We start from the raw sequence: 27,077 nt of genomic DNA on the forward strand, positions 1-27,077 counted from the left end.
GCATCACTGTTACGAATGAGAGAGGAAAGTTTAGACGAGTGTCTTTCCAGGTTTCTGGCAGTAGACAGCAGCTTTATTGAGGCAGCCAGCACCCCAAAACCCACTCTTGTTCGCAAGTTCTTAATAATGACCAATCAGGTCTATTACAACATGAATTATTTATTGAACAGGCCAAGGAAAACAGACATAAGACTTTAAACAGACTAATTATTACACAGGATAACACAAAAAGAACTAGTAGATAAAATAAACTGCACTATAATAAAGGTACCCATGCTACAGCTAGTGAAGAAATAGTATAGATTAGGAGCCAGTGTCACTTACCAATGAATGATGGTGGTGTGCAAAGAATCTCTTAATTTCTCTCAATCCCAGGGAAGCATCTTAATGTAAATGTCTCCATGTCGAGAACTCTCTACATACTCAGAGAATGTATAAGAGATTTCTGAATTCATGAAAATCATAGTGGTCTTGTATAGTTGTAAAAAGTGCTTGTCTGTCAGTTGCTTATTTGTGACTTATCCTTTCTCGTCATTCAAGAAAGGATGTTTATTGCTGACTAATGGTGTTTTCAGCTGAGATAATTGATCACAAGACAAACCATTCCAGCCTAACTTAGCCATGGGGGAAGTAGAGGTGTCAGGGGGTAAAAGGTCCTGTCACAATCACTTTCAAAATCTAGGGTCTAAGAACAAAAGCTAATTGTATTTTCTAAGTAAATCAAGCTATAGAAAAATGGGAAGAAATAGTGTGTGACTTGTTTTTAAATGTTAATGTTTAGCATAACACTTCATGCAAGTAATTTTAAAAAGTCTATATACTCAGGACTGTTTACATCTGAATAAAGACAGTAAATTAGCAACTAGAGTATTAAAAATTATCTACAAAAATGTGTTTTACCAAATATTCACTGTTTGTATCAAGTCTTAAAACTGAAAGCTGCAAGGGCAATACCAAAGAGCATGAAATAAAAGAAAAAACATTAAAATTGAGACATTTAAGGAAATCTCAGGAAAAAAACCACATTAATGGTCAAATAAACTAAAACTAAAATTTAAGCTATTAGGCAACCTTGCCGGCATCTTCAATCAAAAACCCATAAACATCAACGCTTTACATATTTTTTTATTTTATATTATGAGGTGAAAGCAACACATATCCTTTTAGTAATGTATACACAAATAGCCTCACTCAGAATATACTTTTAGTGCACATAAAATATTCATTTTATAAATCATTTTGCAATCCAAATAAATATACAATAGCTTGGAAAACAATATTTTAGAAAACAAATGCCAATGTAAAAAGACCACTTAAAACAACAGAAGTTATAAAAGGTTTCTGTATAGGTCTGTATTTACAGTTTTCTTACTGCATCATCAATATCAGAAATCTGTTCCTTCAGCTGGTTCCACTGTTCTGGATTCAAAGAAATACCTGAAATGCATTAAAAAGAAATACTTAAGAAAAAAAAAATTGAAGAATCTTGCATAATGTCTTGGGGTGACTTTATGATGCTTCTATCCCCAATTGTCTGTTCTGTTGGTGTTGAATATTGAGTTCTGCAGCTTTAAGACTGGTTCCAGGAGGGAAGGGGGAGAGAAGAGATCAAGAGTTTGTTATCAGAGACTGCACTTGCTCCCCCACATCCTTCACACAGATTGTGTTGTCTACACTGGATAGCAGGAGAGAACTCTCCTTTGCTTTTGATTAGTTTTTCTGGCCAGCTGAGGCAAAGAAGTTCCCTGGACTATGTTTTTATCCCTTTTTCTTGGAATTGTTCAAATCTGCTCTGGACTGAAAACCCAGAAGATCACCTGGAGCTCACACCTGTAGCTCACCAGGCCTGGCCTGGGCCGCGGCATTTCCCAGCACCAGAGTGACTGAGAACAGACTGAGTGAGCCAGGCTGCAACCCACAGAAGATACTCTTCAGAATTTGTCATCTCTTCAGAGAGGCGAGAGGTTTTGCTGTTTAGTATTGTTCATTTTGGTGCAGGGAAGTGCTTTGCCTGTTAAATAAACAGGGTTTTTTTAGACTTCTCTCAGAGGAAATATTTCCCTGAACAAGGTAGGGGAGGAACTGCTTGAATCTGTTTCCTAGAGGGACCCCATTCAGAGGTTTCCTCCCAAATTTGCCCTAAACCAGGACAAATACTTACTGGCGCCCAATATAAGGCTTGAGAAAGTGGAAAAAAAATCCTCTTCTGATTGCATTTTGGTTGTAATTCCTCTGTATTGGGGTAAAGCAGTCAGCAACCCTGTTGTCCGAATTCATAATGCCTCTTGGGGTGGAGGCCTTCATGTGTCTTGGGTCCCCAAACTTTTTTGAGGTTTTAATATCTTTCTGGTCCCTAGGCTTATTTTCTTATCCGGAGATAGCTCCAGTAGTGTCCCTAACACGCAGTTTCTACAGTAGAGGGGCACGGATTAGAATAGCTGTTGTGCTGGGCTCAGTGATAATGTTTTATAGAAAGTTAATAAAGCTACTGGAGTTTCTTCCAGGTATGTATGGTTTATGGTTTCTTCATCCTACCCTGCATCCCAGTTCCAGTGGCATGTTTTGGGGGTTTATTAGTAATTGCACCAAGTTTGTCAGAGGAGGAGCAGGGGATGAGGCTTTTCAGCCTTTCCTTCTTTCTCCTTTGAATCTGTTAAGTCATTTTTGAGAATGTCCAGTTTCCCCTGAATGTCAAGGATACCACCTTCCTGGTATTTCATCTGGTAGGCTTCCTCAATATGGTCTGCAGCCTCTCTAGAATGAGAGCTGAGATGTCCAGAGGAGCTGATGAGACCCCTGACCTTGGAGTAGGCCCAGGTGTGGAAAATTCTGAGTGGTGTGGGGAATGGGAGAGAATGGGCCTAACCCTGAAGGAATTTTCTGATCCTCCAGCCCGGGAATTTTCACGTGAACAAATTCAGAACCCAGACGAGGTGGGGAAATATCTGGAAGAGAAGTGCCATGATGATTGTAATGAGAAAAAGCTCATTGCAATAAGCTGGGCGATGACATATGCTTATTGCACACTGCTAGATACTGTGGGGCAGTAGATAGAGGCCAGGGGGCTCTGGCAAAATGGATGCTTGAATTGCAGGACAGCGAGATGCAGAGAGGAAGTTCCACCAAAAAGGAAGCAGCTCCAGTTGCCCGTAGCCAAACTGCCAGGTATGATGATGACATGTCCAATCCCCTTGAAGGAACCTCCAAGACATATGCCAGGGAAAGAAGGACAACTAGGCTTAGAGGGGCCCTGCCTCTAGCCAGGTAGAAACTGGGGAAAACCATGCTTTTTGGACTGTGTGGACTCATTGGCCTGGCATATCTGAACCAGAAGAATATGAGGCCTTGGTTGAAACTGGTTCACAGTGCACACTAATCCCATCAAGACATGTGGGGACAGAATCTGTTGCTATTGCTGGTGTGACAGTGGGATCACAAAATTTTAATTTGGTGGAAGCTGAGTTGAGCCTGACTGGAAATGAGTGGAAGAAATACCCTATTGTGACTGGCCCAGAGGCCCCACACATTTTGGGCATAGACTTCCTCTGAAATGGGTATTTCAAAGATCCAAAGGGACTCAGGTGGGATTTTGGAATAGTTGCTGTAGAGGCAGAGGGCATTAGGCGATTGAACACTTTGCCTGGACTGTCAGAAAACCCATCTGCAGTGGGACTCCTGAAGGTGGAAGAGCAACTAGTACCAATTGCCACCATGACAGTGCACCACCGGCAGTACCAGACAAATCAAGATGCTGTGATCTCCATCCACAAGATGATCCGTGAGCTGGAGAGCCAAGAAGTGGTCAGTAAGGCCCATTCACCCTTCAACAGCCCCATCTGGGCTGTGTGTAAGTCTGACAGAGAATGGAGACTGACTGTGGACTATCGGGCATTGAATGAAGTGACTCCACTGCCGAGCGCGGCCATGCCGGAACTCCAGTACGAGCTGGAGTCCAAGGCAGCAAGGTGGTATGCCACCATTGACATTGCCAATGCATTCTTCTCCATTCCTTTGGCAGCAGAGTGCAGGCCTCAGTTTGCTTTCACCTGGAGAGGCGTGCAGTACACCTGGAACTGACTGCCCCAGGGGTGGAAACACAGCCCCACAATCTGCCATGGGCTGATCCAGGCTGCACTGGAGAAGGGTGAGGCTCCAGAACATTTGCAGTACATCGATGACGTCATTGTGTGGGGAAAACGGCAGCAGAAGTATTTGAGAAAGGAGAGAAGATCATACAGATTTTGCTGTCAGACGGCTTCGCCATTAAAAAGAGCAAAGTCAAAGGACCTGCCCGAGAGATCCAGTTCCTGGGAGTGAAGTGGCAGGATGGACGGCGCCAGATCCCCACTGATGTCATCAACAAGATAACTGCAATGTCTCCACCAACAAGCAAGAAGGAAACACAAGCTTTCCTAGGTGCCATAGGCTTTTGGAGAATGCACATCCCTGAGTACAGCCAGATTGTGAGCCCTCTCTACTAGGTCACTCGCAAGAAGAACGATTTCCACTGGGGCCCTGAACAGCAGCAAGCCTTCAGCCAGATCAAGCAGGATATCGCTCATGCAGTAGCCCTTGGCCCAGTCAGGACAGAATCAGATGTGAAGAATGTGCTCTACCGCCAGGAGCCATGGTCTGTCCTGGAGCCTTTGGCAGAAGGTGCCTGGTGAGACTCAAGTTCAGCCATTGGGTTTTTGGTGTCAAAATTACAGAGGGTCTGAAGCCAATTACACTCCCACAGAGAAGGAAATCTTGGCCACCTATGAAGGAGTTCAAGCCGCCTCACAGATGACTGGCACGGAAACACAACTCCTCTTGGCACCCCGACTAGCGGTGCTGGGGTGGATGTTTAAAGCAAAGGTTCCTTTTATCCACCATGCCACTGATGCCACATGCAGCTATAGTAATACTGAACAAGTTTAAGCCACAATGGACATGTCACAACAAGTCCAGGCCTTGCTCTGTATTGTGTGCACCAGCCAAAATATATTTAGCTGCTTTTCTCTGTGTTTTACTGCCCAGTTGTTTTTCTACATATTTTACTGTTCTTTCATATGCTTAGCTGTTTTTCTATATATTTCTTAGTTTAAACCATTGTTTATAACAGGTGCACAAAATAAGCCATTTTTAAGTGTTTTTCGACAACTTGTTGAGACCCTTCAAGGCTGCTAAAACATAAACTGTGCTGAATCGAGAAAGAAAGAGCTAAAAAACAGAATACAAAAATTAAAGTAAGCAACAAAGCTTTAAACAACCACCAATCATCGCTTCTAAGGGGCTTGTGCAAGGCACGTAAACAGCATAAAAACACCAATCAAAAAATGCATAATCGCATAAACAATAGCTTTCAAATGTATAACTAAGGCTAAATGTAAACAATCAATCAACTTCTACATAACCATATTAATTTGCTGTCCAAAAGTCCTGTTTCTACTACATGCAGCAAATGGATTGCTCTCATCACACAGCAAGCCCATATTGGAAAACTGAATCGCCCTGGGATTTTGGAAATAATTACAAATTGGCCGGAAGGTGAAAACTTTGGTCTCAGTGATGAAGAGGAACAAGAACAAGTGGTATGTGCTGAAGAAGCTCCACCATACAACCATCAACCAGCAGATGAAACACACTACGCACTTTTTACTGATGGCTCCTGATGTATTGTGGGGATGAACCGGAAGTGGAAAGCAGCCGTATGGAGCCCCACACGACAGGTTGCAAAAGCTATTGAAGGAGAAGGTGGATCGAGTCAACTTGATGAACTCAAAGCCTTTCAGCTGGCCTTGGACATTGCTGAAAAAGAGAAGTAGCCAAAGCTCTACACCAATTCATGGATGCTAGTCAATGCTCTGTGGGGTTGGCTGGAAAGGTGGAAAAAGGCTGACTGGCAACGTAGAGGAAAACCAATCTGGGCTGCTGATGAGTGGAAAGACATTGCCACTCGGGTAGAGAAGCTCCCCGTGAAAGTCCGTCATGTGGATGCCCATGTTCCCAAGAGTCGGGCTAATGAAGAACACAGGCACAACAACCAGGTAGATCAGGCTGCTCAGATAGAGGTCTCAAAGATAGACTTAGATTGGGAACACAAGGGAGAAGTGTTCCTAGCTCGATGGGCCCACGATGCCTCAGGCCATCAGGGCAGACATGCCACCTTTTCGGGGCATGAGACCAAGGGGTGGATTTAACCACGGACAGTATTTCTCAGGTTATCCATGACTGCGAGACGTGTGCTGCCATCAAGCAAACCAAGTGGGTGAAGCCCCTCTGGTATGGGGGGCGGTGGTCTAAATATAAGTATGGAGAGGCCTGGCAGATTGACTATATCACACTGCCTCAAACCCGCCAAGGCAAGTGCTACGTGCTGACCATGGTGGAAGCCACCACCGGATGGTTGGAGACCTACCCTGTGCCCCACGCCACTGCTCGGAACACCATCCTGGGCATGGAAATGAAAGTCCTCTGGAGGCATGGTACCCCTGAGAGAATTGAGTTAGACAATGGGACTCATTTCAAGAATAGCCTTATCAATACCTGGGCTAGGAAACATGTCATTGAGTGGGTGTACCATATCCCCTACCATAAACCAGCTACAGGGAAAGTGGAGAGGTACAATGGACTTTTTAAAACCACCTTGAAAGCATAGGGTGGGGGATCTTTCAAGAATTGGGAGCAGCATGTAGCAAAGGCCACCTGGTTAGTTAACACCTGAGGTTCCACCAACTGAGCAGGCCCTGCCCGGTCTGAGTCCTTGCATACAGTAGACGAAGACAAACTCCCAATGGAGCATGTCAGAGTTTTGTTAGGGAAGAGAGTTTGGATCAATTCTGCCTTGAATACAGACAAACCCATTCATGGGATTGTCTTTGCTCAGGGACCAGGTTGCACATGGTGGATAATGCAGAAAGATGGGACAACACAATGTGTACCTCAGGGAGATCTGATTATTGGGTGAGAACCATAGGTAAATATTACTATTGGATGTCACTGTCATTGTTTGTATATAGCTATATACTGTGTATATATATATATATATATATGTATGTATCTATGATGAATGTGTTTATAGAATTAGAATATATATTAGATTATGGTAGTAAGCTGACAATATGGGGATAAAGGGTGGAATGTCTTGGGGTGACTTTATGATGCTTCTATCCCCAATTGTCTGTTCTGTTGGTGTTGAATATTGAGTTCTGCAGCTTTAAGACTGGTTCCAGGAGGGAAGGGGGAGAGAAGAGATCAAGAGTTTGTTATCAGAGACTGCACTTGCTCCCCCACATCCTTCACACAGATTGTGTTGTCTACACTGGATAGCAGGAGAGAACTCTCCTTTGCTTTTGATTAGTTTTTCTGGCCAGCTGAGGCAAAGAAGTTCCCTGGACTATGTTTTTATCCCTTTTTCTTGGAATTGTTCAAATCTGCTCTGGACTGAAAACCCAGAAGATCACCTGGAGCTCACACCTGTAGCTCACCAGGCCTGGCCTGGGCCGCGGCATTTCCCAGCACCAGAGTGACTGAGAACAGACTGAGTGAGCCAGGCTGCAACCCACAGAAGATACTCTTCAGAATTTGTCATCTCTTCAGAGAGGCGAGAGGTTTTGCTGTTTAGTATTGTTCATTTTGGTGCAGGGAAGTGCTTTGCCTGTTAAATAAACAGGGTTTTTTTAGACTTCTCTCAGAGGAAATATTTCCCTGAACAAGGTGGGGGAGGGACTGCTTGAATCTGTTTCCTAGAGGGACCCCATTCAGAGGTTTGCTCCCAAATTTGCCCTAAACCAGAACAAATAATTACTGTCAAGGCTGGTTTCATACACATTGTATGTCACAACTATTAATGCTTAACCCACCTCAAGTGTAACAATCACCTCAGTTACAAAGAAATTACTCATTTGGAACACTTCAGCTAAAGTTTAGACCTTACCTTATCTCTTTACAAAGAAAATGAGTGCAGTATAACAAATTCATTCACAAGTGTTAGGCTAAACACAGAAATACAGTGCTGGCCTTGACAGAAGAAATACAAAAGAAACGAGGATATCAGCAGTATTCCTGTTGGCTTCTAAAAGCTATACCTCTGTGGACTGAACTTCTACATGCTTTTAAAGTACCATAGTTCTCAGGTTTTTTCCCCCTCACATTTCTTAAAACACTGTGAATAACATACTATAAATAACATTTTGGAGAGTCTATTACCACTCCTTAGCACTCAAAAACCAACATGGAAATCCAATTGTAATAAAAGCGGGAAGTGAAGTTAAATGGGAAAATGTATGGCTATGTATATAATTCCCATACCAAATCTGTTTGTATTCGATGCCTTGTTTCCCATAAATTATGGGGGGAACCATTTAGGAAGAGACTCAGGCCAATGAAACCACTTTGCTTTTGTTTACAGTCTACAGATAAAACCAATTATATGTTAAAAAGCAAATCATTAATAAGTAAAAATATTACTCTAAAAATACCATGTAGTAACAAAGTGTAGAAATCTGATAGACAAAGATCTCCAGCAAACTGCAGACAATGTTTTAATACAAAATAACATGAAGCAAAACAATACCTTTTCTGCCAGGCTTCATTTCACCTTCTTGATCCATCCAATATTCTCTAATATCAATTAAGACTTTTCCTTTAAAGTCACGAACACTGACATACCTCATTTTGCCAATCTGTCAAAACACATATAAGGATATTATATAGATATTTTACATATTACAGCATTCACTTTTCCCATCAGTATCAGACATGTACATATGACATTGCATACTGCAGCTTATTTTAGACACCAGTAAAACAACTAGATCAAGAGCTTAATCCAGAGCAATCATTAGGCGAATAAGTAATGTCAATATAAATAGATGAATGACTTAAAGCCAGTTGAGCATTCAGCATTTAATGCTCAATGCAAGAGTGGCTCTCTCCTAGAACAAGAAAATACCTGTCTTCTTAACAAGCTTACATCTTACAAAACCCACTAATTTACTGTTTTCTGAAATAAAGTTTTGTCTATATTATAACCATCTTTGTTAGTAACAGTTGTAAACAAAGAAGGAAGAAGGAGCTGAACCCCCAAATCTAAATTGTAGTCCATTCCATAGGTACAGAAATCAAATTAGATATTCTCATTAGATGGGCACAATTTCTAACTTGCTTCCCCATCCCCCCCCCTTTTTTTTCCCTTTTTTAAAACACAGTAAATACAGATGGAAACAGAAGTAAGCTACCAACTGCCCCATGCCTGCTTCCACCAGTTCATTGGGATACTTTATTAGAAATGTGGTTAAAAGACTGTATCAAATGTTCCCAAAAATCCCTATCCAAATACTTTAGGTTTACCAATACAGCAATGGTATCAAATTACTTTGAAATATCAGATTTTCACAAAGTGGCTTAACTGAATTATGAGGGAATTTTTTATTTCTCCAAAGGGCAAAGGGAAAAGAGACAACAGGCACGCTGCACATTATATTATTTAGGCTTTATCAAATTTGAAAAAAATTTATTAAAAAGAAATTGTTCACATAAATTCAAAATATAATGTGAATTTGAGAATTAGAAATTTGATAATAATAAAAGCACAGTCAAAAAATTCATGTAAAAAATTCTTAGTATTTTGTATGTACCTTCTGGACACACTGTGAAGAAAGAACATATAAAGTAAACAATTTTTAAAAGACAATATTCCTTCCTGATAAAACATTAGTTTTAATTTTCACCTTCCTTAATTTACACATCTTGCACTTTGGCATAATTTAACAGGAGACAAAACACATCTTACTAGTATTAAGTCTAACCAGGAAGCATGAGATACTCTCCAACCAACTAAAACGATCCACAGATGTTTAACTCTGAAGTACTAAGGCCCGAACAGGCCCTGAGTTTAAGTTGACCTCTAGATGAACCTTCCAACCAAATGTATATGTATCCGCTCATTAATGAAGTATTATTAGCAATATGATATATGTATCCACTCTTTGGCAAAACATGTATTTACCTTTCTGTATTTAGAAACCAGACAAAGCCACATTTGGTCTTGTGTGGGGTGTAGGATCAAAGACAACTCCCTTGGTTCCTCCTTGAGCCCTGGCCAGGCTTTGGGAGAAACTCAACAGGAGAACAAAACCAGATGTTCCCACATTAGAAGTAATGGTAGCTTGTTTATTATAAAAGCTGGGCTACTCTCACAGCCAAGTCAAAAGCCTCTTTGCCTGCAAGGTGGATGCACCATCATTTTGCAGTTACTGGGAGCGGTTCTCCAGTCCTTCGCTGTGACAGCTTCCCCCAGCTGATGATTAAAGGATAACTGGATGAAGGGGTAAAGTATTAGGGTAACTGGTGATGTATCTTTCTTAATCACTATAGGCAATCTTCTGTAGTAATGATTAGGTGCATTGCTTAGCTTATTCTTTTCTAATTCTTTGCAGTTTTGCATTATAGTAAATTACACTATTCCTTAAGTTGGTGTCGGTGTCTGGCACTGACCCTACCCACCAGCAAAACAAAGACATAAAAGTTGTTATTTCACAAAATATGCATAAACAAATAGGCTTTGTGCTTCCTTAAACTATTTTTAATTTTTATGCAGATCATGCTATTTTAACTCTAAAATTTATTTTTAAACAATTAGGACCTGTTTAAATAGCATAAGCCTGAAGCAGTTGTTTTCCTACTTCAAAGCATCCTTTAAAATAAAAAAGTTTATAAGATAGTATTGTGCGATTGATTTATTGAATACTTTCACAGCACTACAAATTTAACATTCAAAAATAAGGTATTATGTCATAGTAGCCGAGTTCTTTCAGACCAAACTTGGTAACATGTCCAAGTCCATAAGCACTGCTGCAAAAGGTTTATAAGATTATATATGCAAATACAGCTATAAATGGTGCAGAATTTGACTATTAAAGATAAGGCTACATGTCTTAATTCAACTACAGTAAGGTGAGGGACAATAATACAAAGTACACAACATTTATTCAGTCAGAAAGTCAACCTTAAATGTAAACAGTTCCCTATGAAAATGCTAAAATTGTTAGATTTTACACCACTGTCTAGATTTCAGCTGAATACTCACAATAAATTTCAAACATTTATGTAAACTCAATGCAAAACTGTTGCTACTGCTGAAAAGCTTTATATAGGCTTTAAAAGTACTGTTTTAAAAATTCAAATCTAGATTTAGGCTAAGCAAAGTGATGTTTCCTGAAGTTCAGTTACCTGCAATTCTGGCATTGAGTAATTTCTGACAATTACTTTTTCCACACAGAAGCTGATAGACCTAGAATAATTTCACTCCTCTAAGACACCTTTGTATCTCTGTAACAACATTAATATTCCAAGGGCTGCATTAATTAATAGCACAGTAGCTGCTGCAGTTCAATCTTCATAAACAAAATCATATGCTTTTGTACTGGTTTTGGCTGGGGTAGTGCTCATTTTCTTCCCAGAAAGTTTGGCTTGCACAGAGCCAAGACTTTTTTCTGGTACTCATACGGCCACAATGGCAAGGAGGCTGGGGATACATGGGAGGCTGGGAGATGACACAGCCAAGACAGGCTATCCCAACTGACCAAAGGGATATTTCAGACCATATGACATCTTGCTGGGTGTATTAAATGGGGGGGGGAAGGAAGAGGAACAGGGGGACGTTTGGAGTGATGCCGTTTGTCTTCCCAAGTCACTGTTGCACGTGATGGGGGCCTTGCTCCCCTGGAGATGGCTGAACACCTGCCTGCCTGTGGGAAACAGTAAATTAACTCCTTGTTTGGCTGTGCAGGGCTTGGTTGCTGGCTGGGGTTAAAAAACATCAACTTTCTATTAAATGTTACAGCTCCTTAGACATATTATTATACTAAATTACACACAATATATTAAAAGCATTATTTCCAGGTTTCCATTTCTTACAGTAAAATGCACTGAACTGTGTCTAGGTTTGTTTTACAGCTATGCAACTGACTTCCTGTATGAGTTTCAGCAACCATCTTCTTCACCTGTTGGGAAGGATAAGGATTTGACAGGAAGGTCTCACAGATATGTATGTATAACAGAAAGATCTTTGAATATAGAATCTGAAGAAGGAATAGAAATGATAGCAAGTTTTGATATAGAAGAAAAGAATTGCTGAGCCAGTTTTACTGGGTAACTAAGAAGGCAAAGAGCAAGTGAGTTGGAAGGGGCTTTTATGACTCTGAGCAAAGGATAAATCCACCTCAAACAAAAGATGCTTTAACCAAGCAACAAGATTTTCACAGACAAACAAGAAAACCAATGTTGTAAGTAAAGGAAAGATCTCAGAATTTTCCACTGCAAGAAAAGTGAAAAACAACTTCTAGCTTAAATTGTAACATACTAACTTTTTGTGGAAAACAGTAACATGAATATGGTAATGTTAGTAGTTATGATAGGCTATAGGTAATAGCAAAAGTGTTGATTGGTTGTTATGTAATAAGATGCACAGCAGAGAAAGAAATATAATGCTTTGCAACATGAATAGAACAGAGCTTCAGGACACACGACTTACCTATAGCCAGCAGCTAGCTATAGGCCTACCCATGACCCACTACTACTGTACCCTCATCTATGCAATAAACAGCATCTTAAGAGCAGTCTGAAGTCTCCATCTCTCCATCTGGCTCTTACATTCACCATTTTTCTTCCTATTTCCCTTGATTAAACTGTATATATATTGTTGAAGAAAAAACAGAAAGAAAAAAAATCCCTTCTTTCTTACCATATATATAGCATTAGAAGCAGTGCAATAAGCTAATATAAACTTCTAGAATAGAGTCCTGCAAACAGCAGAGATCTGTAATACAGCAAATTGGTTTAGCAAATAAATTCTGAAACTTAGGTGGTCACCAATGCATTCCACAATGTCCTGGTTCCAGCTGGGATAGAGTTAATTTTTGATGTAGCCATGAGATGGCTGCAGGGAGTTTATTCCATACCACTTCTCGTTATTGCTAGAAGCAGGGCAAAAGGACTGTTGCTTCCAAGGAGAGGGGGTTTCTTCCAGTCAAGAAAACATGGCAGGGGAGCTGTCTGGTATTGTTTCTTGCTGGGGGCTTTCCATGTAAAGAATTTCTTTTGTAAACTTTTGTTATTAACATAATTGTTGTTACTGTTCATTTTCTTCTCTCATTGCTGTTTCCAGTAAATTGTTCTTATGTCAAGCCATGATCTTTGCCTTTTGTGCCTCCAATTTAATGGAGGGGGGAAGAGGGAGCATCACATGGGTGTTTTTTTTTAGTGCAAGGACTAAACTGGAGAATACTATTGCTAAACAATGACACAACCAATCATATTCCAGAGCATCACAAACATATATTACCTACTTACTTATCTACTTTCAGAAGGCTATGATAGGTAAAGACATTATACCAGGAAACTGAAGAACTTATTTCTCACAAGTGAAAAAAAGCAATTTTGACCCAAACTTAAATAAAGGGGGGGGGGGGGGGGGGGGGAAGAAAGCCACACATGCAACTGGCAAACTACTTTTCAAGGAACAATTTCTGTGAAATGCCAGATCCTGTAATGTGGTTCCACTATGGATAATTAATATTAATACTTTAACCTATCACCATTAATAAACCTAATCCAAATCAGGTATAGGTAGATGACAGGATTTGTCAAACTAACCAAGCTACATGACGAACAACTCACATTGGCTTGAAACCACAGAGAGGAATCTAATGTAACATGAATAATGCTTGTCCTTAGGGCCTGTAATAATACATCACAAACGGGAGTAAGGTAAATTTCCACAGTCCAACTGCACTCAAGTCCTTTAACAAATTCAAAGTATCCTTGGCATCTGCATTTTTGGTTTAAATAAAAAAAACAAAAAAGAGGAAATTATGGAAGGGGCTTACAGCTGATCTGTGAGCCAGAGACAGTCAATTGATAAGGTTTACTTCTGAAAGGAATTTTACCAAGGCCATTGGTATGGAGACCGAGAAGAGAAGAAGAAGAAGGCAAGCAAGAAGAAATCTCCAGCTGGGAAAAGTATTTTCAGAAAAGTTTTGTGAAAAACAGTGGTGGAGATGGTTTTGCACCCATGAATGCTAAGTTGATCTATTGCAACCAATGAATAAAGTGCAAACTTTGTAGAGTGTATAAGACAGCATGCTGTTGTAATAAACAGATTTTAGCCTTCTGAAATGTAGTGAGTCATTTTCTATGTCACGTCTGCCCAAACAGAGACATCTGGTGATGCCGGATGTGATTTGCAATTGGGCTGCAGGGTGACGTGCAGTGGGGATGCAGCCAGCAGCAAAAAGGAACAGTGGAGTACTGTCCGTCCAGACCTAATTGACTTTGACACCTGGAGTACAGGTGAGCTGCTGGGACAAAATGGAAGAACATGGCCTTTGAGTCATGGGAGACGCAGCCATGAGTCGTGAGAGATAACGCAGCTGGGAGAAGAGCTGCAGAAGATGGATAAAATATGATAAATAGACATTGCAAACTTTGTTGCTACAAATTGCTTTTTTTGTCGAAACTTGGGAGGAGGTAGGGCAAGTGATATGGGCAGCAGCTACAAAGGGAGACAAAATAGCCATAAAATCGCTAACTACACGGTATCTATTGCTGCAATTAAAAGCTGATAGAGAAGCTGTAGTGGCTGCTGCCGCTGCTACCATCTAGCTCATAGAGGCCCTCCGCTTAACATCACCTGTTTTCGTAAAATCGTTTCTTTTTCCTCTGTCTATGAACAATGAGAGATAAGACTATTATGAGAAGGACTGTTTGCAATCTGACAGAAAGCAAAATGCCGATACAGCTAAAAGACTCAGGTTGCTGGTGTTCGTTGGATGAAGAAAACAAAAAAACCCCACAGAACTGTGTTGGTCCCCTGGGCTGGGAAGCCCCGCTGGCTCATCAGAGTTCTTTTGCCTCCTCCTGAGCACTATGCCACTCGGTACATGGAATTACATAGCATGGGCAGAAGACACTGTGGTCATTTGGCCTGTCTGCTTGCTTTTTACCTCACAAATTTAATAAGGTGATTTCATTATGTATTTTGATATAATTTTGTTTCAACTGGTACAATATAGTGTGTTTCAGAACACCTGGAGACAGTTAGCCGAGCAAAAGGATTTAGAGAAAATGCAATTGCCCCAGCAGGACCCTCATAGTGCTCTGGGGGTTGATGTTTTACTGGGTGCTGGACCTTTTACTAACCCAGATTTACAGGAGATGTGGGACCTTTTAATCTTGGCACAGGCTCAAAAATTATGCATGAGTGCTTTAATTAAAACAATGGAAATGGCATTTCTGAAACAGAGATATGTTATTATACAGCAAGGTAGAAAGGACCCTTTTTTGCAGTTTGTTGAAAAGATTGCTGCAGCTGTTGAGAAACAAGCAGATGATGAAATTTTGAGACAAATTTTATGCAAACATTTGGCTACAGACAACGCGAATGAGGACTGCTGAAAAATTATTGAGTCTTTGCCAGGAGATCCCTCGTTAGCTGATATTGTACTTGCTTGCTCAAAAGTTGGCACAGTCGTGCATAAGATGGCTGCTTTGGCAGCAGTCCTAAAGCCTTCACAGAAATGCTTCACTTGTGGAGAGCCAGGGCATTTGATGGCACCGTGCCCATGCAATTATGAACAAACGGTAAAGCCTAAGATAAACCCAGGTAATAAACTGAATTGCAAGGCTTCACAGGGATTGACATACCCATCATAGACACAGTAACTATTTTGACAAAACAAATATTTAAGGTGCCTCTTGGTGCCTACAGTCCTATAGGAGAGGGTTTGAGTGCTCTTTTAGTAGGAAGATCTAGTAGTACTATTGAAGGTATTAATGTCCATTTAGGTGTTATTGATTCTGATTATTTGGGACAAATTTATGCTATGGTATCTGTTAGTGAGCCCCCTGTTGTTATTCAAAAAGGAACTTGTATTGCTCAACTTATTCCTTTTGTGAGTTGTGTTCCAAATGTAGTGGACTAAAGTCAAGGAACAGGAAGTTTTGCATCTACAGGAGCACCACAAGTATTTTGGACTCAAAAAGTGACAGATCATCATCCGGAAGAACAGTGCATTGTCACAGCCAAGGGACATCATCCAGAGACCATAATATTAACAGGTTTGATTGACACAGGAGCTGATGTGACTATGATTTCACAGCTTTTTTGGCCTTCATCATGGCCCCTCACTCGAGCAGATTTTGGAGTCATAGGGTTGGGTGGTGCAACTGTAGGTGGTCTATCTGCTATTGTAATTAATGTGAAACATCCTGAAGGCCAAGAAACTAACATCAGGCCTTATGTTATCACTGCCCTATATAATTTATGGGGATGAGATTGTTTATCTCAATGGGGTGTAAAAATCACTACAGGCTTTTAGCAAGGGCCACCTGTGCTGCAGGGTCTTAAGTGCCCAGTTGTAACCTTGACATGGTTAACAGATAAACCTGTCTGGAATGATCAGTGGCCCCCCTTATTGAAAAACTTACTGCCCTGCAAAATTTAGTAGCAGAACAGCTGCAAGTTTGGCATATTGAGGAATCATTCAGCCCATGGAATACCCCTGTTTTTGTGCTAAAAAAGAAATCAGGAAAATGGAGACTTTTGCACGATTTACAGCAGATAAATGCTGTGATGGCCACAATGGGAGCTTTACATCTAGGTCTTCCAACACCCACAATGATTCCAACAAGGATGAAAAATAACTATCATTGATTTAAAAGATTGCTTTTTTACTATTCCATTGGCTGAACAAGATAAGGAAAAACTTGCTTTTACTGTGCCCTCTTTAAATCATGTTGAACCTAACAAAAGATATCAGTGGAAAGTTCTACTCTAGGAAATGAAAAATTCTCCAACTATTTGTCAATGGTTTGTGGCACAGGCCTTATAAAGGTGCGAGAGCAATTTAGCAATTGTTATTGCTATCATATGGATGATATCTTGTTGGCATTCGAAAATGAACAACAATTGTCAGCTCTCAAACAATGTGCTGTTACAAATTTGGAAACTTTTGGTTTAATTATTGCCCCAGAGAAAGTACAGAAACAGATGCCTTGGAAATATTTGGGGTCAATATTAACCAATACTCAGATTGTGCTTCAACCTGTCAAATTAGACATTGAAGTTAAAACTGTTACTGATGTACAGAGATTGGTTGGTGCAATAGGTTGGATTAGGTCATATTTAGGGATAACTAATCATAAAATGCAACCTTTATTTTAATTACTATCAGGAACTACTTCTACTTATAAGAGATGCTTGACTGCTGCAGCAGAAAAGACTATAGCAGAAATTAAACTAACTTTGACATGCAAATTTGTTAATAGGATAGATCCTTCTATTGGAGTGCAATTATTTATCTTACAAGATCATGAAGTACAATGTGGAATATTATGTCAATGGAATGATGAGTGAGAAGATAAAGTGCATATTTTGGAGTGGATATTTTTTATCTTTCAGATCCCAGACAACTGCTCCAGTACTTCATCAACTTTTTGCAGTTATCGTCATCAAAGGTTGCAGACATCATGACATTTTAGGCCATGATCCTATAACTATTGTGATATCTGTACAGCAATGGCATTTCGAATGGGGTTTTCAAAATCATCCTGAATTGTAATCTGCTTTGTCTTATTTTATGGGCCAAATAACATATCATTTGCCTTCTCACCCTATTTTGACTTTAACCAGGGATATTCCTTTTCAGGGGAAAAAAATTATTTCTTCTTGTCCTGATTGTCATATGACTCATATTTCACAATATTATGGTACCAATCCCAGGGGTTTGCTCCCTTTTCAAGAACGGCAAACTGATGTTACAAGAACGCCTGAATTTGGTAATTTAAAGTATGTTCATGTTACAGTTGATACTTTTTCTCATGCCATAGTTGCATCAGCATTTGCAGGTGAACCAGCTCAACATTTTATTCATCACTTTTGTCATGCTTTTTCTATTTTAGGTGTTCCCTTGCATATAAAAACAGAAAATGGCCAAGCACGTTTCACAGAAATTGCAAACACTATTTCATGTCTGGGGTGTTGAACATTCTACCGTTATTCCCCCATACCCTGACAGGCCAAGCAATTACTGAACACGCTCCTGATGTTTTGAAGCACCAGATTCAAAAATGAAAAGGGGGAATGCAACTTCACGTGAGATTAGATAAAGCTGTTTAGGTCTTAAACTTCTTGTGTCCTTGACCTGATTCACAGTTGTCTCCTCTATTTCATAATTTTTCTTCTCCAAATTCTAAACAGCACAATTTTCATAAGGATGTTAAGGTATGTGTTAAGGATGCAATTACTGGAATGTGGACTGGCCCAGTGGAATTAATAACATGGGGGAGAGGGTATGCTTGTTTTGACAGAGAATGGCCCTCATTGGATTGCTGCTCATTGTGTTAAGTTGTACTTGGAGTACACTGGAAGGAACAGGATGGATGGCCCCATAACTGGAGCAGAATGCGTGGGAGACAACAGCCACCAGGTGGATTGAAGCATAAAGCCTTAAAGAACAAGCTGTGAAGATGATCACTTAGGGCAAAGTAAAGGGGGATACTGACTCAGGTTGAAAGCTCAAATTTAAATTGGTGGATGTTACCTTTAGTTCTTTGTATTCCTCTACAGAGAGGTTGGCAGTACTGAGTAATGTGTCTTGTACCATTTTTCTTCACATAGCATTTACTGCCCCAACATACAGAGGAACTTAATGTACCTAGGGGAGAGGCATTGCTTTTGCATAAGGATGTTAATTAGTCGCTGAAAGTTCACACCTTAAGCAACTGGGTTGGTTGCCCATTATGATAGCAGTGGCCAGTTGTAAAGTTAAGTGGATGCTGCTTAGTTCTAATTGGTGACTGGACAGATGACTTGGTCTTTTGGCCACAAAAATGTAACTTTAGGTGGAGGAAAATTTCTTTAACTAAAAGTGAGGGTATCATTCTGCCACAAATGTGTCATCAAGGGATTGCGGAGTCTGTAACAGTATTTGAAAATTCATTTTCTATGTGCCTTGTTAGTGTATTTTTTTTTTGTTAGTGCGTGGTTATGGATGTCAGGATTCTGAGAGTATGTATTGCATGGACTTGTCAGATCGCAATGAGTCAGTTTACGGGAATATTCTAAATTTGAAGAAGGGAATAGTTGAATGGTTTCACTGCAAGTTGAGGTATTGCTTTGTTCCCCTGCTGTCTGCTTGGATTTTTGCAAGGGCCCTGAAAAATCCTTGGCAGCTGCATTTTTGGTTTAAAAAAAAAAAAAAAAAAAAAAAGGGGGAAATTATGGAAGGGGCTTACATCTGGTCTGTGAGCCAGAGAGAGTTAATTGAGAAGGTTTACTTCTGAAAGGAATTTTTACCAAGGCTGTTGGTATGGAGATCGAGAAGAGAGGAAGGAGAAGAAGATAAGCAAGAAGAAATCTCCAGCTGAGAAAAATATTTTTAGAAAAGTTTTGTGAAAAACAGTGGTGGGAGACAGTTCTGCACCAATGAACGTTATTTTGATCTATTGTAACCAATTAATAAAGTGTAAGTTTTGTAGAGTGTATAAAAGACAGCATGCTGTTGTAATAAATGGATTTTAGCCTTCTGAAATATAGTGCGTCCTTTCATATGTTGTATCCGCCTCAACAGTGACACTAGGCTATCTATAAAATCTTAAAAGATTGTGATGTAAATAAATATAAAATACCTGGTCTCTTATACTTAATTCCCTTCTTCTTACAATTATTTTATTCTTCATAATAAATTTCAAGAATATTATACTGACATTAGTTTCAAACAAAAATAATCACGTGTAGATCTTTATGAAAACACTCAATCTTCTAAACACAGCTGTCACAGTGAGTTCAATATTAAAGGAAGCTGTATACTTTAAGAACATAGCCCAAAGGTGTAGAACAGCAAACTTCTTAGTTTCATGTCAGTTGCTATCATTCCCACACACAATACGGATGCCACAGAATTTCTATCATACGAGGCTTTGCAGCCTCATTTCTGTCAACTGAAGATACACTTCTAAGTTATGCTGCAAAATCACTTCCACACAGATCATTTTTATTACCATGGGAAAGCAGAGAGATTCTAGTATTATTAATATTCCTAGAACAAACAAAATAATACCTACAAAATTATTGTGCAACTAGATCTTCTAGCATGCTCTCTTGGATAGAAAGGAGAGGGGAAGCATCCTCAGACGTACAGTGCTATTTCTACACTGAAACAGGTGCATCTTAGTTAACACGCATAAGGTGATGTTGCATGAAAAAAGAATGCACATAACACAACAAACAATCTAAAAATACTTGTTGAGTAACTAAAGGCAGGCAGAAACTTAAGAACACTGATAGTTTAGGTCAGGGTGATACTGAAATTTTTTTCTGTCTTGTAGTCAAGACTGGAAGAATCCTGCTCTTAGAGTAACACGTCCTCTACTGTCTGTTTTTAGTAACTTATTACCTTGTGTCAAAAAAGGTTGAAAAATCAGAGCGCACAAATACTTTTGCTTTTATTTGAAAGTTTTTTTGCTTTGGTTGGTTTGGTTATGGTGGTTTGTTATGTTGCTTTGGTTTTTTTTCTCCTTTTTTTTTTTTTCATTGGGAGGGCATTAAAATTAACTTTTCCTCAAGGCTGCAATTTCTGAACCTATTACAAAAAAATCCCAAACTTAAAGGCTTTATGCCATGTTTGAGTTCTAAATGCAGTTCCTCTCATTAGATGTAGGAGATATTATATCATTTTTCATACATGGATCAAAGCATGCCCTAGCAGAAATAAAAGTATTATATTCTTTCCTCAATGGACAAGTCCAAGCAGTTATGCCCAGGATCTTAAACTGAAGCTCTTTGCCCAACTGTATATGCAGAGCAAAGTGAAAATTGACATAGGCCTTTGCTAGTTTCCCCCCCATATATTACTTTGCACAGCTGCAGCCCAAAACCATTTATTTTACTTTACTCAGAGATGGAACCATCTTATCAGGCACCTATCACATAACATTTCACAAACTTAAGAATCAAAGTCTCTAAGAATTTAAGTCCCTTTCTCATTCCCTGCCCCTTTCAAGCCAGTTGGTCAGACATTTAATAAGTCTTGATCCCCACCCCTAAAAAAAGGAATTCTGAGGGTTAGGGGTAAAGTTTCTTTTCTTTTGTTGCTTTTTAGCTATAGAATTTTTTTCCATAAGTTGCTAGGACACACTAACTACTGGGTAGTTAAGAAAACAAAGAAGTGGCCAAGCTTTGGGGGAAGGAGGGCATCTGGTTGCATCTCTCTCATCTGGGGAGTTTCTCTCCGAAGAACAGAGATATCTGAGAATTTGACAGGTAAAGGAAGGGGCGGGCGGGGGGGGGGGGGGGGCAGGAGGGCTGGGGCAACTGTGAGCTTGCTCTCTCGGCTTTGGAGAAAGACGGTCGAAGCTGCTGCTTGGGGAAAGGAATTCACTGCCATAATCCAGCCTGGAGCCGTTTCTTCTGCTCTGGCGATGAGCCTCTGTTCATAGGAGCAGCCACATAACTGGGACCTTATTAACACCTACCTCACGAAAAGAGGGACATATCACCATCTGCTCGTGTGCCCAGGAATCCTGAGCTTGCCTCTCCCTACCCTGCTCAGAGCAGGACTGCTGCTGTCCCAGTCCCGCCTCTTCTTCAGCACTGCTCTGGGTTTCTCTATGCTGTAGCCCCCCACCCCCTGCCCTGTTGGGACATCCCACAGTTCCAGCTACTGCGACGGAGCTCCTGATATATCTCGTCTACCACCCCAGGATTTTGGCTTATTCCTGCCATTCCAGCTTGGTGCTCCTCAGAGTCCTGGTGGGGCACTGAGACCAACTGCCCCGAGGGGTTTGTGAAGCAAAGCCTCTCTTCCATCCCTTCCCATCTTAGCCAAGCTGCCATTACCACGTGTTCCATGAGCTCGCGCCACAGCACCCCCTGCAGCCACAGGGGAATCATTGCACCTGCCCTGTTCACCAGGAGTCACCAGCACCCCTGCTGTCTGTGACCTGAACTGCACCAAAGGGGAAAGTGCCTGCGGCCAAGAAGGCTGTCACTGGGTTCCTGGTTCTGTTTGTTGTTAATGCCATAGTTGTTGTTTGCTTTATTATACATACTAGTAAAGAACTGTTATTCCTTTTCTCATATCTTTGCCTGAGAGCCCCTTAATTTCAAAATTATGATAATTTGGAGGGAGGAGGTTTATCTTTTTCATTCCAAGGGAGGCTCCTGCCTTCCCTAGCAGACACCTGTCTTCCAAAGACACTGAGCTATGCATATTCTTGCACAGCTTTCAGTATACATTGCTTTCTCAGATAATCCCAGAATATGCAATACCCTGAACTCACAAATGTTTCTGGGTAATGAAAAAACGCACATTCATCCTATTTTGACAATGCCAAAAACTGCAATATTTTTTTTTTATTTTCAGTGAGAAAAACCTGCATCATAAAGGAACAGGCAACATTTATTCCAAGATACTGTCTTAGAAGACAGTAGCCAAGTTCCCTTGACCTAGCTAAGCAGGAATTAATAGTCCATATTTTGGGTTTCCAAGACTGTCCTGATCTAATATTTACAGGCAAAATGACTACCCAGAGAATTACCACATGCAAAGATATGAGGGTTAGAATCAATTACAACAACTCTGATTCTTTTCTGATTGAAACCTAACAGTGCTTTTTCTCACCATCTCAGCTGCATGCTAGCATCATAATCCCCTTCAGCCAAGATTTCAGGAGACCAAGCACTATGCTGTCATGATATCCACATAGCCTCATAAAATTTATAAAGATTATTAAGCAAATGGTTACCTTAACCAGGCTCTAAGAGAGTCATCAATTTTACCTGAAACATATTCTCATCTCTGTTACTGCTTTGCTTAGAAGAAGCTGCACCTTTTGAACTTTCACCAGTCTTTTGTTTCTTAACGGGCTTTTCTGGAGCTACTTGCTTTTTCCGCTTTGCCTTGGAGCAAGAATAAAAAAAAAATCATGAACCACAATTCATAAATTATAAAAAGAGTTTATGTTAGAAGTCACAAACTACTATTATGCAGTATATATTAACACCATCCTCCTGCGAAGGCAGGAATCCAATACTGTACATTTAGACCGGAACAAAAAAAAAAAGTCTTCAAATGATCCTATTTCTGTTCTCAGCAAAGCTTACCATAATAATTTGGCTTTAAAAAGAAATTAATTAGATCAAAATACATTTCAAAATGTCTACTTTGTTTGTGCAGTAGTACTGTCAGTTTTAATTAAAATTTTAAAGTCTGATAGAAGTTTTATTATCCAGAAAGTGCGATGAAAAATGAGGAACAGCTAATAACTCTGGTAAATAAAAAGAAAAGGTAAGATAATGAAAAAAAAAGGATCTGAAAAATCAAATCCAAGAGAATTTCTTTAATTGAAGTCCAATCTCTGTTCATAGCATGATAAATTAAACATGTTATTAAAACATTCCTGCAATATCACCTGCAAATCAGATTACTTTATTAGCAGATGCTACAGAGCGTTCCACATTTCCACTAATGGTTATATAGGAATCACACCCACCATAAAGAAAGAATACAAAGATAAGAAAAATTATTCTCGCCTCCTAGAATCATATTGTAGATAACCTCTTTTAAAGACAAAAATCTCAAAAAAATATGGGAAGTTGTCATAGGAAAAAAACCAACAAAACCAACCACCTTACTGCCCACTGAAGTTGATTGTTAGACTATGCCTTATCAGGAATACATTTCCTCAACAACAACAACAATCACCTGATCAGTTTCTCTTATATTAAGATTTCACAAAATACCTAATTTGCTAGGTGCAACCAAGTCACATTTTCACATTTGAACCAATTCAGTAAGTCAGACTCTTTCCAAACCACACTAAAAGACCCAATGTCTTCATTACCACCTAGCATTTCTTAAGATAAATGGACTGTTGCATCCAATTTGTTTGCAATGACTAACACATCTACACAAATGTATAAATTAAATAACTATTAAAATAAATGAAAACATTACATTTATACATTTAAAACAGTTAATGTTGAAATTATCAACTCAAAAACATTCCAGTTGGCCCTGTTTTTAAGTCAGAAACTAGCAAATGGTATTACAGTAAACATGAGACTCTGAAACATAAAAAAAGAATGTGAGTGAGATAAGCAAGTAGCACATGGATGACAAGGCAAGTGGAGGTTTTTGTTTTGGACTTGCAAGTAATCCAGATATCAAAATGACGGTGGGGGAGTATTCTCAAAATTAGTTCAAATTCTTGCCACCAGAGGCAGCTTATACAGAAGCATTCTATTACTTGCCACAAATCAGCAAAGAATTCCAGAAAGCTTGTGGCTAGATATATCATACAGAAAAAACATGAAGCAAAATACATCTTCAGAAAAAAGTGTACTGCAAAGCAAAAAGCATCCACACAAACCATAATCTTGCGGGGAAGGGGGGGGGTGGGTTTTGTTAGGGTTTGGTTTGGGGTTGGGAGGGGGTGTTCGGGGTTTAAGTGTCAGATAAATCATATGGAATGACATGCATTTTGTGACATAACACTCAACTAATTCCTTAACTCCAGCCTGAAATATAACAGTCAATACAGTGGTTATAAACTGCATATAATGTTCACCTTTTTGTCAACTTCACTATCTGAATCACTGGCAGATGAGCTTGAAGACACAAGTTCCTTTGACTTAGGCATTCTAGGAAGAGAAAGATAACATGAGAACACTATACAAGGAATACATTCCATAATGGCTAGAAAGTCACCTTCAAACTTGTTTGTAAAAGCTCATCTTATTCAAAACCGTACTAAAGATATTCCTGCCTTTATATAACCTTTAATACGCATTGTAGATGTAATCACAAATACACTTTCCCTTTTTGATGGGACTGCCTTATATGCAGTATTTTAGATTCTGAACTGCTTACAAAAGGACAATTTTTCACCTGTTTCATATTCTCCCAGGTATGGTAGATACTATAATGGAAAAAAAGCAATACAAAACTTGTGTGTAGATGAATTCCCAATATAACATTCATAAATATAAACAATTAAGGCCTGAACACTACATATATTCTTCCATGAGCATTTTGCCTAGTTGAAATTGCAAGTAACAGCTGCATAATTGTCACAGATGAAGCTAAAGTTCCCATCAGTAATACAAAAGTCTGAAAATATCTCAGTTACAGAGAACTACAGTACTGCAATTAATATTTCCATTGCCACTTTACCACATCAGTCACTAGAATATATTCATTTACTAGACAAGTGAACACTCAACTTTCCTTGAATGCATGCTGCCAGGTGAACTTCTACATCTCTCTAGTACGCAAGCATGATTAGATACAGCAGATTAACAGCTTGCCTGCTACTAAAAACTAACATAAATAGCTCGTTTGCGATTTCAGAATAAAAAGAAGCATCACAAGGAGAAACTCTACAAAATAAACTAGCTAGGAAAGGCTAATAAAGTATTAAAGAAGCATACCTCAGGAAAGAAAAAGGAATAGCAGAGTTTTAAAACTGGCAATAAAATAAACTATGTGCAAAGGAAAAAGCAGTCTGAATAATAATAACAGATCAAATGAGGTTCTAAAGTAGAGTAAATTCTGTCGTAATAGTTTGGAGCACAACAATAGAAGCTGTAGCACTGAAAATGAAACAGGGTATGGGAAGCACACATAAACCACACTACAGGACGGAGGTAGGCAGAGGAGAGCTGGAACGGGACAATGCAAAAATAAGCACAGCAATGACATGAAATAAGGCAGCCGAACAAGAAAAGTCTGATACGCGGAGGGCGGGACACCTGCAGAGACTCGAGTCCGCATCAAGAAGGGAGAGTAATAATATGGAGGAAGATGGGAGCGGAAACTGAAGAAAAATGGGGTGAGGTGGGTGTCCCCTCATAAGAAACTAGCAAGCAGAGCGTGAGGACACCGAAGCACCGGGGAGAGCAAGGATGGAATGAGCTAAGACAAGGAAAAGCAACATGAGAAAGACAAGCGAGCACGAACTAGGAACACCACATAGGCGGATGCCTGTCGCCATTTTCCTCCCCGCTTTCTCTTTTCTACGGCTCGTGTTGCCCCCCAAGGGAAAGGAGCGAGGGCCCAGCAGGGGGGCGCGGGCAAGAACACCCAGGTTCTCCCAGGGCAGGGTGGCAGCAAGAAGGATGCAGGTTACCGGCGGTGAAGGAAAGACAACACAACACGCATTAAAAAAAAAAAAAAAAAAAAAAAAAAAAAATTAGGGGGTCGTCAGCGGACAGGGCATGATCCCGGTGCGGGGTGAATGGAGCTGGGCGGTTCCCCACCACCATTTTCTCCCTCACTCAAATCCTCTTTGCCTCCCCAATATGGCAGCGGCTCCTACTCCCGCTCCAGACCCGCTGCACGACAGGGCATTCGTCCCACAGAGCATAGCGGACACTCGAGGAAAAGGGAAAGCCTCACCACACGGTTACCCAGCGCGCTTCTCCCACACCAGGCTAGGAAATGCCGAGCGCCCTTATGGTTGGAGGAAAGAGAACACAGCAACAGCCTTAACTAAACACGCAAAAGAACCCAAATGCTCACGTCTCACCTCGCACACAGCTCCTCTACACCACGACAGAAACAGGATTCATCGCAGAATCCCCACCCCAGCCCTGCACCACGTGGGAGGGAGCAGGGGGAGGGGCTTAAAGGGACGCGTACCTTTATAACCTGTTCCTACCTCCCCCGCCTCGGCTAGGACAGCCAAAAAAAAAAAAAAACAAAAAAAAAAAAAAAAAAAACAAAACAAAAAAAAGGCTTCCGCGGGGCTAGTCAGCCGCATCATTCCAATCGAGGGAGCCCTATGGGACCGACGGAGCCAGGCCCCGTCAGGACGACAGACTCGCTGAGGGAAGGTCCGCACTCCACTTAATGGCTGTGAGAGGGGACCGAGAGGAGGGCCCCTAATATCTACAAGGAACCCTTAAAAATAAATCTGTAAATGGTTTTCTTTTGCACGCTGCAGCGGTTCCTCGATCTCATTTAGAACATCCCCGCCTGCAGCCGTGCCTGAAGGAAGAAGAGGAAACGCTCGGAAGTGGTGTAGCTGCGTTG

The 27,077-nt window shown here is 40.3% G+C and overlaps 1 protein-coding gene across 2 annotated transcripts; it reads right to left on the reverse strand.

The window, feature by feature from the left end:
• Positions 1 to 139: 139 nt before the first annotated feature.
• Positions 140 to 26,635, reverse strand: LOC306814065 (activated RNA polymerase II transcriptional coactivator p15). 2 transcript variants are annotated; one of them, XM_079329776.1, is made up of 5 exons: positions 26,565 to 26,635; positions 24,613 to 24,685; positions 22,823 to 22,942; positions 8,558 to 8,666; positions 140 to 1,437 (listed from the first exon to the last, which is right to left on the reverse strand). In XM_079329776.1, exons 2-5 carry the CDS (start codon positions 24,682 to 24,684, stop codon positions 1,358 to 1,360), a joined length of 381 nt encoding a protein of 126 aa, XP_079185902.1. In that variant the 5' UTR covers position 24,685; positions 26,565 to 26,635; the 3' UTR covers positions 140 to 1,357. The 2 variants fall into 2 exon arrangements, with proteins under 2 accessions (XP_079185902.1, XP_079185903.1); XM_079329777.1 differs by lacking the exon at positions 26,565 to 26,635 and adding an exon at positions 26,442 to 26,516.
• Between the last annotated feature and the right edge of the window lie 442 nt (positions 26,636 to 27,077).

Source organism: Erithacus rubecula, assembly GCF_903797595.1.
Source record: "Erithacus rubecula genome assembly, chromosome: W".
Taxonomy (NCBI): Eukaryota; Metazoa; Chordata; class Aves; order Passeriformes; family Muscicapidae; genus Erithacus; species Erithacus rubecula.

Excerpts from the sequence above, each read along its gene's own strand:
- LOC306814065 (XM_079329776.1), bottom strand. The coding sequence starts at position 24,684 with ATGCCTAAGTCAAAGGAACTTGTGTCTTCAAGCTCATCTGCCAGTGAT. Across the intron at positions 8,667-22,822 it reads GAGATGAGAATATGTTTCAG|ATTGGCAAAATGAGGTATGT; the intron begins GTAAAATTGATG and ends GTGTTTTGACAG. Across the intron at positions 1,438-8,557 it reads AATGAAGCCTGGCAGAAAAG|GTATTTCTTTGAATCCAGAA; the intron begins GTATTGTTTTGC and ends AATGCATTTCAG.